The 13,890-nt window shown below is 38.9% G+C and overlaps 1 protein-coding gene and 1 pseudogene across 2 annotated transcripts; one reads left to right on the top strand and one right to left on the bottom strand.

The window, feature by feature from the left end:
- The first annotated feature begins 183 nt into the window (after window positions 1–183).
- On the top strand, window positions 184–13,612 carry LOC308244297 (polycomb group RING finger protein 6-like; annotated as a pseudogene). The gene is made up of 3 exons: window positions 184–204; window positions 521–1,021; window positions 13,390–13,612. The product of its transcript is annotated as a polycomb group RING finger protein 6-like (transcript).
- LOC308244761 (taste receptor type 2 member 20-like) lies at window positions 10,539–11,456 on the bottom strand (the record flags this gene model as incomplete). The annotated part of the gene is made up of 1 exon (XM_080661017.1): window positions 10,539–11,456. One exon carries the CDS (start codon window positions 11,454–11,456, stop codon window positions 10,539–10,541), a length of 918 nt encoding a protein of 305 aa, XP_080517143.1.
- Window positions 13,613–13,890: the final 278 nt, after the last annotated feature.

Below are 13,890 nucleotides of genomic sequence, written 5' to 3'. Positions count from 1 at the left end.
GGGGCACCAGCCCTGCAGGGGAAGGCAGTTGGGTGGGACAAGACCTGCAGTGGAGGGCAATTGGGGGGGACCAGGCCTGCAGGGGAGGGCAGTTGGGGCGGGGACCAGCCCTGCATGGGAGGGCAGTTGGGAGGGAGAAGACCTTGCAGGGTAGGGCAGTTGCGGGGGACAGGCCTGCAGGGGATGTCAGGTAGGGGCAACCCGGCTAGCAGGGGAGCAGTTAGGCATTGATCAAGCTGTCAGGGGAGTGGTTAGCGGGTGATCAGGCTGGCAGGCAGAAGCAGTTAGGGGGAATAAGGCAGGTAGGCAGGTGAGTGGTTGGGAGCCAGCTGTCCTGGAGTGTGAGAGGGATGTCCGACTGCCCATTTAGTGGGATCAGGCCTAAATGGGCAGTCGAGCATCCCTCAAGGGGCCCCAAACTGGAGACAGTGCAGGCTGGGCTGAGGGACCACCCCTCCCCCTGTGTACGAATTTTGTGCACTGGGCCTCTAGTCAAAGAATAAGAATGAACACTGACTAGCTGATTAATCTCTCTGAGCTGACCCCATTCATCTTGTGTTCCATTTCCAGAGGTTACTTAACAGAAACAGATGCAACTACAATTACAGAATATCTTCATACATGTTGTAAAAGCTGCATTGTAAGACATTTTTACTATAGCAACAGATGTCCAAAATGCAGCACAGTAGTTCATGAGACACAACCTCTTTACAACATAAGGTTGGGCTGACAGTTACAAGACATAGTGTACAAATTAGTAATCAATCTAGAAGAAAGTGGAAAAAAGCAAATGCATGAGTTTATAAAGAAAGAGGCATAGAAGTACCTCAACCTACTTTTCTACAACCAGTCCCTTGAAGCAAAAGAAGAACTAAGAAAGCCTTAGAATCAGTGTTTCAGATTCCACCTGAACTTGATATGTCTTTATTACTAGAATTCATTGGTGCTAATGAAGGCACAGGGTACTTTAAGCTATTGAAAAAATGTTTCTCCAAGCTTCAGGAAAAGCTGCTAGGACTGACCAGCAGACCCTGATTGATGGATGAATAGATTACTCTGACACACGTTTTTGGGGAAAGAGAAGGCTAAGGGGCTATTTGGCTTTAGGGACCATGCAGCCTCAATTGCCTGTCTCCTTACACTTTTATTGTAACAACAGCTTGAACTACAATTAACTATTAGATACAATCAGCAGGGTAAGCATCCTTGAGAAAACACATGCCTCTGTAGTGTCCTTTAAGCCAGGACATGTCTAAGTAAACACCTGGGGGTTCAGACTTGTTTGGAAAAGTCAAGGCAGGGGCAGGCACCCTCAGTAGCTCCTGTCCAATGCCAAGCCACAAAAAGTAACTATTTGGACTAGTAGAAAACTTTCTGAGAAGAAAAATGTATCTTGACCTAGCTTGTCAGGTAGAAATGGTTTCTGGCCATCACTTGTTAGAGCGATAGGAACTCTAAGGGAAATTCCACGTGCAACAGGTGATGCAGCAATGCAAGCTGATTGGCCTAGAGAAGATCTGATGGTCCATGGGCTAAACATGGATGGTCTTCACTCATTCGTTCTGGTCCTGTGGTTTCTTCTCTGAAAATTACTTGAAGATTCCGAGAGTATCAGGAGGTAGGAAAGAAACAAAATAATGTGGCTTCCCTATGTTATTTTGTTTCTCACCAAAGAGTGCATCTCACCAAAAATATTTACCAGAAGTAATTGCTGCCATTTTGTGCTAAGACAAAATATCTATTTTTCAATACCAAGCAACATATTTATAAGTACAACTTGGAATGATAGAATGCATCTGTCTTACTAGCAACTATGTACTAAAAGCATAGATACCTCAGGAGGGAAAATTCAAAGTCCGGAATTTTTAAAGTTCTTGTGATTTCAAATACTTTGATAATGATTTTGCTTCTTAATCTTTGATGTAAATCAGTAACTACTTGCTTCATTGAGCCGATCCTTTTTAAGTTGGTGGTGTGGATTCTACTCTCTGGGATGGCATCAGTATGGCAGGAAAGAAGTCTGCTTTTGAAATGAAGATTCAAAGCCAGACTTTGTTAAACTATACAGATTGTATCCCTCTGAGAAAGACCAAAACTATCAGCCACTTTTGTGTGTTGCCATCATATTTTAAACTTGCATCATTTCTTTGTTTTTTGCTGTTTACTTCTAAAAGAGATAAATTATCATTATTCTGTGTGAAGAGACTGTCTCCTATGTGGTTTATGGTCGGTAACATAAGCCTTCAGTACAATAAAGACTTCATCAACATAAATATATATATATATGTATGTATATTCAAATAACCAAAATATAAATACATCAATCAAAGAGACACAATCTATTCCATGAGTTATTTTTTAGGAGTCATTTTGCATTTACTGTATTTCTAATGTTAGAAATGGATCTCAGGGGAGGATCCAAGATGGCGGCGTAGGTAAACACCTAAACTGCTGCCTCACACAACAATTTCAAAACTACAACTAAAAGACAAAACGTCTATCACCCAGAACCACAGGAAAGCTGGCTGAGTGGAAGTTCTACAACTAGAAGGAAAGAGAAAAGAGCAGTGAGACGTGCACAAGTGCTGAAAAGCTGAGGGCTGTGTGCAGGAATAATTGTTTACTGTGCTGGGGCTCGAGACACGGGGACGCGGTAGAAGACACAGAGCCGGCTAACTGGCAGCCATCTCTGTTTGCCACGCCCTAGCCTAGTGATGCCCTGAGACCCCACCCTGCACCATCTACAAACCCACCCAAGCTCCAAGCAGCAGCTTTAGCATATGAATGGCCTGCCTTATCACAGCTTAACCTACCAAACTTGCAGCCTGGGTCAGACAGCTCCAAAACCTCCAAACCCCAAGCAAAGAGGAGAAAACTGTAGTTCTCGCTGTAGCTCCTGCTGGGTGGCCTCAGACAGTAGCTGACCTGCACCCCATTGGAGATCCAGAAGCCAGTGTACCTAGTGGTCAGTGTGAGACACCAGATTTCAACTCCTCACATCCATAAGTGACACATTCAAGAGGCAGACTCAGTGAGCACCAAAGCCCCACTGAAACAAGTCCTGCACCATAAGCGTGTCTCCAGCACAGCAGTTCTTCCATTATACACACAGCGGGTCTTCACAGCCAATTGGTCTGGAGGTCAATTCCTCCCAGTGTACCAACAGCAATCAAGGCTTAACTACACCAGTACTTTGCACTCAGCCCACAAGGGGGTGTACCAAGAGCGTCCTCCTCAGGTGATTGGGGAGGTTGAGCTACTGGCCCTATAGGTCACCTACCACACAAAGCCACTCTATCAACACAGGGAAGCAGCCAAAATGCGGAGACAAAGAAACATGTCACGAATGAAAGAAATGGAGGAAAGCAAACTACTGGACGACATAGAGTTCAGAACCACATTTATAAGGTTACTCAAGAATCTTCTAAAAACCGCTGAGGAACTTAGTGAGACCTTTAAGGATCTTAATGAGAATGCCAAAAAAATGGAAAAGGACCAGTTAGAAATTAAGCATACACTGTCTGAAATAAAGAATATACAGAAATTCAACTGTAGATCAAAGGACCCGAAGAATCAAACCAAAGATCTGAAATATGCAAAAACAAAAAACACCCAACCAGAAAAACAAAAAGAAAAAAAGAATCCAAAGATATGAAGATAGTGTAAGGAGCCTCTGGGACAACTTTAAGCGTACCAACATCCGAATTTTTGGGGTGCCAGAAGAAGAGAGAGAGCAAAATATTGAAAACCTATTAGAAGAAATAATGACAGAAAACTTTCCCTACCTGGTAAAAGAAATAGACTTACAAGTCCAGGAAGCGCACAGAACCCCATACAAGAGGAATCCAAAGAGGACCACACCAAGACACATCATAATTAATATGCCAAGGGCAAAAGACAAAGAGAGAATCTTGAAAGCAGCAAGAGAAAAACGGTTAGTTACCTACAAGGGAGTACCCATACGACTGTCAGCTGATTTCTCTACAGAAACTATGCAGGCCACAAGGGAGTGGCAAGAAATATTCAAAGTGATGAACTCCAAGAACCTACAAACAAGATTACTCTACCCAGCAAAGCTATCATTCAGAGTTGAAGGTCAGATAAAGAGCTTCACAGACAAGAAAAAGCTAAAGGAGTTCATCACCACCAAACCAGGATTACATGAAATGCTGAAGAGTATTCTTTAAGAAGAGGAAGAAGAAGAAAAGGTAAAGATAAAAATTATGAACAACAAAATGACATCAAATACATACCTACCAACAAGTGAATCTAAAAATCAAGTGAATAAAAAATCTGAAGAACAGAATGGACTGGTGAATATAATATAAATCAGGGACATAGAAAGGGAGTGGACTGACAATTCTCAGGGGGAAGGGGGTGTGAGGGGTGCAGGAAGAGATTGGACAAAAATCTTACATTATGGATGAAGACAGCGGCAGGGGGTAAGGGCATGGGGTGGGGTGGAGTGGTAGGGGAGCTATGGGGGAAACAAAAGAGGAACACCAGTAATAATCTGAACAATAAAGATTTATTTAAAAAATAAAATAAATAAAAATAAAACTATAAAAAAAAAAGAAATGGATCTCAGTAGCTTAATTCCATGATTTTAAGATCATCCATGAATAATTTGCTCAAGCAATACATTTAAAATGAAAGAACATTCCATTTATAAAGCTTTTCACTTGATTTTAACTTTGCTAATTACTAACATAATTTAGATACAATGATCATTAAGAAATAATTTACACATTGCCCAAGTTAGGTTTGTAAACATTTGAAATATAAATCATTAAATAAGGTAACAGGATGATGATGGTGATGATGATGATGAAGAAGGCCGTTAAATGGGAGATCTCTGAAAGTTGTGACGTTATCCAGTTTTCTAAGAGACAGAATTCATTGTAATAAAAGAACATTACAGATCTATTCCATGGCTTATGATACATAATTCTCAACATCAGGTCTAATTTGAGAGAACAATATCACCTAAAACTTTATCAAGAGTAAGTTACAAACAAAATATTTCTGATAATATATTTGCTATTTTTTACCACATTATAAAATTAAGGCACTGTGAATCAAACAAAAAGAACTTTGCTGGTATAGAATTGTCATAGGGAATGCATATAACCTCTATATAAAAGTACCATATATAAACTTTATTTCATATTTTAATAGCATCATTAGTAAGCAAACTTCTCTTCTCTGCTTATTTCATGCCCAGCTATTGTCATTAATCTGAATTATTTTATTACAGAAGTTGCACTACATATGTACAAACATACCCAAATACTACACTAAATATGTATTTTGCTTTTACAAATTTGCCTTTCTATGTCTCTTTTTTCTCCATCAAGGAACTAAGAAATTTATAGGTCTAATTTGTTCATTTTCATTTTTGTGTTGTTTTCTATTGTGTCCGTATGACATGATTTATTTGTCCATTTTATAACTAATGGGCATTTATATGATTTCTCAATTTGAGAAATTACATGATTCCCCGATTTCAGCTATTAAGAACAGCAGTAACATGCACATTTTTGCATGTATATTCTGTCACACATGTACGAAAAATTCTCTAGTATAAAAGGAGGAGTACAACTAATGGGTCTTAGGATATGCATCTTCACCTTAAATGCATAATGCCATACTCTTGAACAAACTTGTTTATCAATGCATAATCCAATAAATATGGTATGAAAATTCCTATTATTTCAGATCCTTTTCAACGTTAGAAGCATCACACTAATATTAACACTTTTGTATTTATATAACATACTATTACACTTAACCTTTACAATTCTTTTTTGATTCTACTTTCAAACTTATCTTCAGTTAGAAAAATTTGTGTTACTTTTTCCCTTTCAGTGACTGTAATTCTATATACAGTTATTCATATTACATTGTATATTGTTTATACATTTATCAATATTTCATTATAGACTTTATAACCATACTTCTTCAGGTCTCAAGTACTCTACTGTTATCAGAAACTGTTAATACAGTGGCGATATGCCCTTTAGTCAAATATTATGTCTTATCACTTTAAGAAAATATAATTCTTAAAGGCATGTTGTAGGGAATTTTAGTGCTGTTTAACGAACCCTGCTAGAAAGAAATGCTGAAGGTTTTCTGTTAAGGTACTTTCCCAAACAATGCACAAGGTTATTTCAAATTCTGTTTACAAAGGCAAAGGTTGTGCTTTTCTCAGAGAATTTAAGTGCCAGAGTAGTCTCAAGGCGATCTGTCTTAGCTTGCTGTTTCCAAAAATTATAATGAAAGAGTGGCCTGATGGAAAGGCAGTTGAAATCACTAGGACAAGCATCATCACTTGATAGGTCTGTAAATTAGTGAAGATCCAACATTCTGTGAGAAGAGAAGTAATGTAAATGATGAAGAGGAGGAGGAACATTGTCACCATTTTCATGGCCCTTCTATGGGCCTCTGTGCTGGAGTCCCCCGAGCCCGTCAAGTTGAGCTGAAAATTCTTGGTGTGTCTCACCAAGGACAGATATAAAAGGAGCAAAGAGATGAGGGACAGGAAAAAGGGGATACTATAGGTCAAAGTAACAAGAAGAAGACTCTTAAGATAGAACATTTCATTTTCTTCAAACCGCAAAGTCATATTTATTTCATGTACCCTGTAGGTATTCAACCAGAATTCACTAATAGCATCATGCATTAAGAGGTTAAGAGACAGTAGGAAGAAAGACCCCAGGAAAAGCAGAAGAAGCACCCTGTTGACTCTCCACTTCAGCCACGTGAAAAAGGAGCAGGAGAAATTGGCTATCTTAAGGAAGTAGAAAATGCTGAGGCAGGTGGCAAACCAGATAGTTAGGTGGTTAGTTAGTGCCCAAATAATAGTAACCACCTTTGCTAGTTTACCAATAGCGTACAGATGTGGAGCTAGCCCTACTATAAATAAATCCAAGAGTATTATCAACAGTTGAATGATTCTGGCCAGAGCCAAGCTGGTGAGGATGAAATCAGCTGAGGAAACTTTCCCAGTCCTGAACCATTCGATGCAGTTCACCAGTGCAATGAATCCATTTCCTAGCATTCCTAAGATGAGTATTCCTGTTGCCACAATTAGAATGGAGACGTTTATTCCAAATGACATCTGTATAAGAATGTTTCTAATGTTGTGCCTCAATGAAGCTTTATAGTGAAACATTTGCAGATGGATATCCATTTGTGATGCTTTCCATAAATATTTTCATCATAATTCCAGAAAGTACAAACAAAATTCTGCTTTGCAGTATAGTTCCAGAGACCTTCACAAGTGCATTCTATTTGTATTTCAATTCCAGTGCTAAACTGAACAGTTCTGTGAAGACACACACATTTCAGGAATACCTGTAGTATTCCTTACAGTCAGCTACTATGCTATCTAATAAAGAGGAATATGCTAATTGAGCCTCACAGTGTCACAAAGATGGTGGCGCCCACAGCCAATAAGGAAGGAATATGCTAATTGACTGCCCCGCCCTCATAGATAGCAGCGCCCACAGCCATAAGATGGCAGTGCCCAGACCCCTAAGCCTTGCTGCGCATCTGCCTCCAAAGTCCCCCAGTCCTCTCAGCCCCCCAGCCGCCCAGGGCTGCCTGAGGTACAGGTATCCAGGGCTGGGTGAGGCTTGTGCTGCTGGCAGTGGCAGCAGCAGAGGTATGATGGGGCGCCAACTTCCCCTGATCACCAGGTCACCTATCGCCCCTGAGGGCTCCCAAACTATGAGAGGTGGCAGGCCAGGCTGAAACACCCCACTCCAGTGCATGAATTTTCATTCACCAGGCCTCTAGTATAAACATAAATGTTGTCCACTAATCTTGACACCAGCTGCAAATTTTCCTTTGTGCCACTGACTAAATGGAGAAAGTAAAATAGGTAAACATGCAAATCTGAGAGAGATTATTTTCCACCAATTTGTATTTCTATCTCCTTGGAACATACATCTAAATGCAAATATTTTAAATTTTGAATACTAAAAGCTGTCATATAATTCAGTTATGATTTGCTACTTATCAATAAGATCCTTGTACTTATCAAGTATTTTTGTTGATGTAATTTAATTTACATAAATAATTTATTGCAATTATTTCTAGTTCAAAGAACACACCCAAGTCCTAGAACAAATAGCAAAAAATAATCATGGAGAAATAGTATAGAAGCTAAATCAGAAGTTATAAGCAATGTATACCAGGAATATACATAAGGCAGCTACAAATGCTACAATGCAAAATCAATTTCAGTTTTGTGAATTCAGGAATATTTAGTGGGAACTTGAATTATTTAGAATTTATGAAGAAATACAGAAATAAATTCAAGACTGGTGTAAGGGTATGTCAAATTATCAGTGACATGAACAAATATGACACCCTTTTAAGCAGAGGAACTTTTTTTATTTTACAATATCTAATTGGCTTTTCAACTGAAAAGCTTCTGAGGTTTCTAAGTGCCCTCCTATATCCATGTCCTAAACAAAATGTCTTAATCTCCTTTCTGGGCAATAGAGTGACTATGTTTTTCAGACTCCCTTACAGATGGTGTGGCAATGTGAATGATGTGGTTCAATGTTTTGTGAATGAAAATTAAGTGCACCATTTATAAGCCCACACCAAAATTATCTCCCACACATGCTCCCCATTCATCTTTCCTCGCCCTGCTGTCTGCAATGGCCATGATTCCAAGGCAATTGTAGAAGCCACATGTCTGAGATGGCACAGTTGTGATCAGCCTTCTTCCCAGGATAACTGCATAGAGGAGATGCCTTGAACACATCAGGACTGTTTAAAAAGCAATAGGGAATTTAGATTATGTATGAGTTGCTTTATGTTTTGGAGCCTATTGGTGACCGCTGTTCATTCACCCAGTCTAAGGCAGTAATTGGAACCAAGCACATACAGATTTGTTAAGAGGCACTGGAATGGTGAAGAAACAGACCCAGGAAATCTATGCCACCTACTGATTTTGTGATGGGTTTTGATTTCATTGGTTTTCCAGATCTAATGTGGTTTATTCATGTAGTTATTTAATATTTAAAATGTCATTTTCTCTAATTATCCCATGGGCTGGGTTTTATGTCCTGGAGACGTAGCAGGAAACAGGAAAAACATCATCCCAAATTATAGTTCTTATATTCTACTGTGCAGATAGTTAATAAACAAATGAATAAATCAGATGAATGAAATATATACATTAAGGTATAAATATTATTGTTAAAATATCATAATACTAGCATTTTAGTTGTTCAACAAGGTTATACTTTTCTTTCTTCTTAAAAAATTTTTCTTTTTCTTTCTTTTTTTATTGTTTAAAGTATTACATATGTCTCCTTTTTGCCCGATTGACCACCCCCCAGTCACTCCCAGCTCCCAGGACAAGCCCTAAAACCCCAGTTATTTAACAAGGTTATACATTTCTTTCTTATGATAGAACTCGAAACCAAATCTGTTTCAACACACTGTCTATTTCACCATTTTCCATAAGATTATAATACAAACAGATCTGAAGACTTTTTTATAATTATTAACATAGATGTCATAGATATCAATTTTCATGTGTGCAGAAAGATCATTGACTTATGTACCATAATTATATACTACACTTATTTTGAGCATATATTTAAGAGAGGTAAAATTTTAATATTTTCTCTGAAGTTTAAAAGGAATTCTTAAATGGAAAGATGGAGCAGATGATTCCAAATTCAGAGGTCCAAACATGGTGAATATGTAAACTATATAAATTGATATAAGTTTTTGAATTAGAAAATGTCTTCTCAATTCACAAACAATAGCATCAGTAAAAACATCATGATTATTTTGCTTTCTTCTTTATTACTATTGTAGAACTTGTTTATTTTCCAAGCTTTCACCTATTGTATTAAATCTAATAATCTTTAGTACTATATATTGTACATGAATGTGAAATACATTCTAAATATGTTTGTCACTCTTTAATTTCATTATGTGCATCTTTTCCTAAGAGTTCTGATTGTTTTCTATTAGCCATGAAGTAAGAATTCATGATGTAATAATATCTATTTCAAGCATCTATCCTCAGTGTGTGATTTAGAATTGAATACCCTTACTGTCCCAATGAATGGAGGTTCAAACAAAAAAATTTCAATTCACTGTGGTACATATGTGTGGTATTAATTACAATGGAAAATGTCAATAATTTCCTGAGATGAGTTATCAGTCCTTAAAAATGCATAAATATAGACCATAAATTCTTTGCTTGCAAGATGATAACATAGAATATGTATGTGAAGTGTTCATAAGTTTATAATTCTGAGCAATTTCTTACAATATTTTATAAAATTAGATTGCTTACCTGGAAAATATAATATGGCAATCTTATAATCTTTCTTGTATTTTTTACAAACATGCACACATATATATTTTTGTGATAAACTTCAGTACAAGTTTTTCTAGGTATACCTTACCTAATTCCATACACATTAAGAAAGGTAGTAGGAAGTACAAACCATTGCAAACTTCACCAGTTTATTTTCTTGCAGAAGACACAAGTGCCCCATTTATTTCCTTTCCTTCAGCCAGCACCTCAACTGCCTCAGAAATGACAGAAATGCCTGTCTCAGCTTCTTATTCCCCCAAATCAGAATAAATGAGTGGCTTGACGGATACAGGATTCCAAGAACTTGGCAAAGCCAGAGAACTGAATTGTTCTGCATAGTACTAAAATTCCAAAACGAGATGATTTGAGTGAAGAAGTAAATGACAAAAAGCAAGAGAAAGGAGATCACAGTTTGCATGGCTCTTATGTGGACCTCGGTGCTGGGATCTTGGGATCCTTTGCCACTGAGCTGCATCTTCTTCAGATGTTTCCACATGGAAAAGATTAACAGCAGAACAGCTGTCAGAGACATAGTAAAGGGTATGAAGTTTACAAGCATGACTATGATCACATTTGAAAGGTGTGCGATGTCCCTCCATTTGCTCTCCCAAGTGATGTTTCCTTTATTTTCATTCATCTTCATTTCTTCATCTGTGCTTACTACTGCAAGATGAAAAACCAAGAAGACCAAAGTCCCCCTGAGAATCATGAGAACCACTCTTTCAGCTCTCCATTTTAGGTGAAGAAATAAAAGGCTGGAGAAATTGGCTATCTTGAGCAAATAAAGTATATTAAGGCTTGTAGCAAGCCACAGACAAAAATGGTTGCTTACTACCCAGGTAATATTAACAATAGTTTTTACATCTGAACTATAGATGGCTGGATGCAACACAGTTCCATAGCAATGGAATACTATGGTCCAGAGCAAACTAATTCTGGAGACAGCCAGAGCAGTGAGAATTCGATCAGCATAAGAAATCTTGTGTTTCTTGACCCAGTCAATGCAGTTCACCAGTGCTATAAAGCCATTGGCAGAAGTTCCTAGAACACATTGCACTATTATGAGGATGGAAAGAATGATCTGTAATAAATTTATCATGTCTGAAAAAAAAAAGTCAAGTCTAATATTATTGGTCGTTAATCCTTTACTATTCTGACCTTAAGTTCTATTTCAGCTGATCTTGAATGTGTATAAAATTCTTCATTCTTTTAAATTCTATGACCAGTGCCAAGCAGGAAAGCACCAGGGAATGCTAATGCAAGAGTTCAATGTTTTCTTTATGAAAAGATTTTTATTACCCAAACAGCTCAAATTAACGCCTATTCAAATAATGTTCTTGCTGTAGGCTGGAATATATCATACCTGATGTTGTAAAACTGAATTCTCATTTGCTAGCATGCAAATATAGACATATTCTCTTTCACTGATTTGTAATTTTCTTTGTTTAACCTCTCCATAATTTGTATTCAACTTTGTCATTAGGAAAGCAAAAAAACATTGAATATACAGTGAAAGCTATCCTATATAATAAAGAGGTAATATGCAAATGGCCCATCACTCCAACACACAAGATGACCACCCCCATGTGGACACAAGATGGCCACCACAAGATGGCCAGCAGGGGAGGGCAGTTGGGAGGGACCAGGCCTACAGGGCAGGGCAGTTGGGGGGGACCATGCCAGCAGGGGAGGGCAGATAGGAGGGAGAAGACCTGCAGGGGAGGGCAATTGGGGGAGACCAGCCCTGCAGGGGAGGGCAGATAGGAGGGAGAAGACCTTGCATGGTAGGGCAGTTGGGGGGGACTAGGCCTGCATGGAATGTCAATTAGGGCAACCAGGCTGGCAAGGAAAGGCAGTTAGGGGCAATTTGGCTGGCAAAGGAGCAGTTAGGCATTGTTCAGGCTGTCAGGGGAGTGGTTAGCGGGTGATCAGGCTGGCAGGCAGAATCAGTTAGGGGCAATCAAGCAGGTAAGCAGGTGAGTGGTTGGGAGCCAGCTGTCCTGGAGTATGAGAGGGATGTCCGACTGCCCGTTTAGTGGGATCAGGCCTAAATGGGCAGTCGAGCATCCCTCAAGGGGCCCCAACTGGATACAGTGCTGGCTGGGTTGAGGGACCACCCCTCCCTTCCATGTACGAATTTTGTGCACTGGGCCCTAGTCAAAGAATAAGGATGAACACTGAAGAGCAGATTAATCCCTCTGAGCTGACCAAAACTATTCATCTTGTGTTCCATTTCCAGAGGTTACTTAACAGAAACAGATGCAACTGCAATTACAGAATATCTTCATACATGTTGTAAAAGCTGCATTGTAAGACATTTTTACTATAGCAACAGATGTCCAAAATGCAGCACAGTAGTTCATGAGACACAACCTCTTTACAACATAGGGTTGGGCTGACAGTTACAAGACATAGTGTACAAATTAGTAAAAAATCTAGAAGAAAGTGGAAAAAAGCAAATGCATGAGTTTATAAAGAAAGAGGCATAGAAGCACCTCAACCTACTTTTCTACAACCAGTCCCTTGAAGCAAAAGAAGAACTAAGAAAGCCTTAGAATCAGTGTTTCAGATTCCACCTGAACTTGATATGTCTTTATTACTAGAATTCATTGGTGCTAATGAAGGCACAGGGTACTTTAAGCTATTGAAAAAATGTTTCTCCAAGTTTCAGGAAAAGCTGCCGGGACTGACCAGCCGACCCTGGTTGATGGATGAATAGATTACTCTGACACACGTTTTTGGGGAAAGAGAAGGCTAAGGGGCTATTTGGCTTTAGGGACCATGCAGCCTCAATTGCCTGTCTCCTTACACTTTTATTGTAACAACAGCTTGAACTACAATTAACTATTAGATACAATCAGCAGGGTAAGCATCCTTGAGAAAACACATGCCTCTGTAGTGTCCTTTAAGCCAGGACATGTCTAAATAAACACCTGGGGGTTCAGGCTTGTTTGGAAAAGTCAAGGCAGGGGCAGGCACCTTCAGTAGCTCCTGTCCAATGCCAAGCCACAAAACGTAACTATTCGGGCTAGTAGAAAACTTTCTGAGAAGAAAAATGGATCTTGACGTAGCTTGTCAGGTAGAAATGGTTTCTGGCCATCACTTGTTAGAGCGATAGGAACTCTAAGAGAAATTCCACGTGCAACAGGTGATACAGCAATGCAAGCTGCTTGGCCTAGAGCAGATCTGATGGTCCATGGGCTAAACATGGATGGTCTTCACTCATTCATTCTGGTCTTGTGTTTTCTCCTCTGAAAATTACTTGAAGATTCTGAGAGTATCAGGAGGTAGGAAAAAAATAAAATAATGTGGCTTCCCTATGTTATTTTGTTTCTCACCAAAGAGTGCATCTCACCAAAAATATTTACCAGAAGTAATTGCTGCCATTTTGTGCCAAGACATAATATCTATTTTTCAATACCAAGCAACATATTTATAAGTACAACTTGGAATGATAGAATGCATCTGTCTTACTAGCAACTATGTACTAAAAGCATAGATTCCTCAGGAGGGAAAATTCAAAGTCCTGAATT

Source organism: Plecotus auritus (assembly GCF_963455305.1).
Source record: "Plecotus auritus genome assembly, chromosome: 3".
Taxonomy (NCBI): Eukaryota; Metazoa; Chordata; class Mammalia; order Chiroptera; family Vespertilionidae; genus Plecotus; species Plecotus auritus.
Note: the sequence above shows the minus strand (reverse complement) of the source record. Positions and strands in the feature narration are given on the sequence as shown.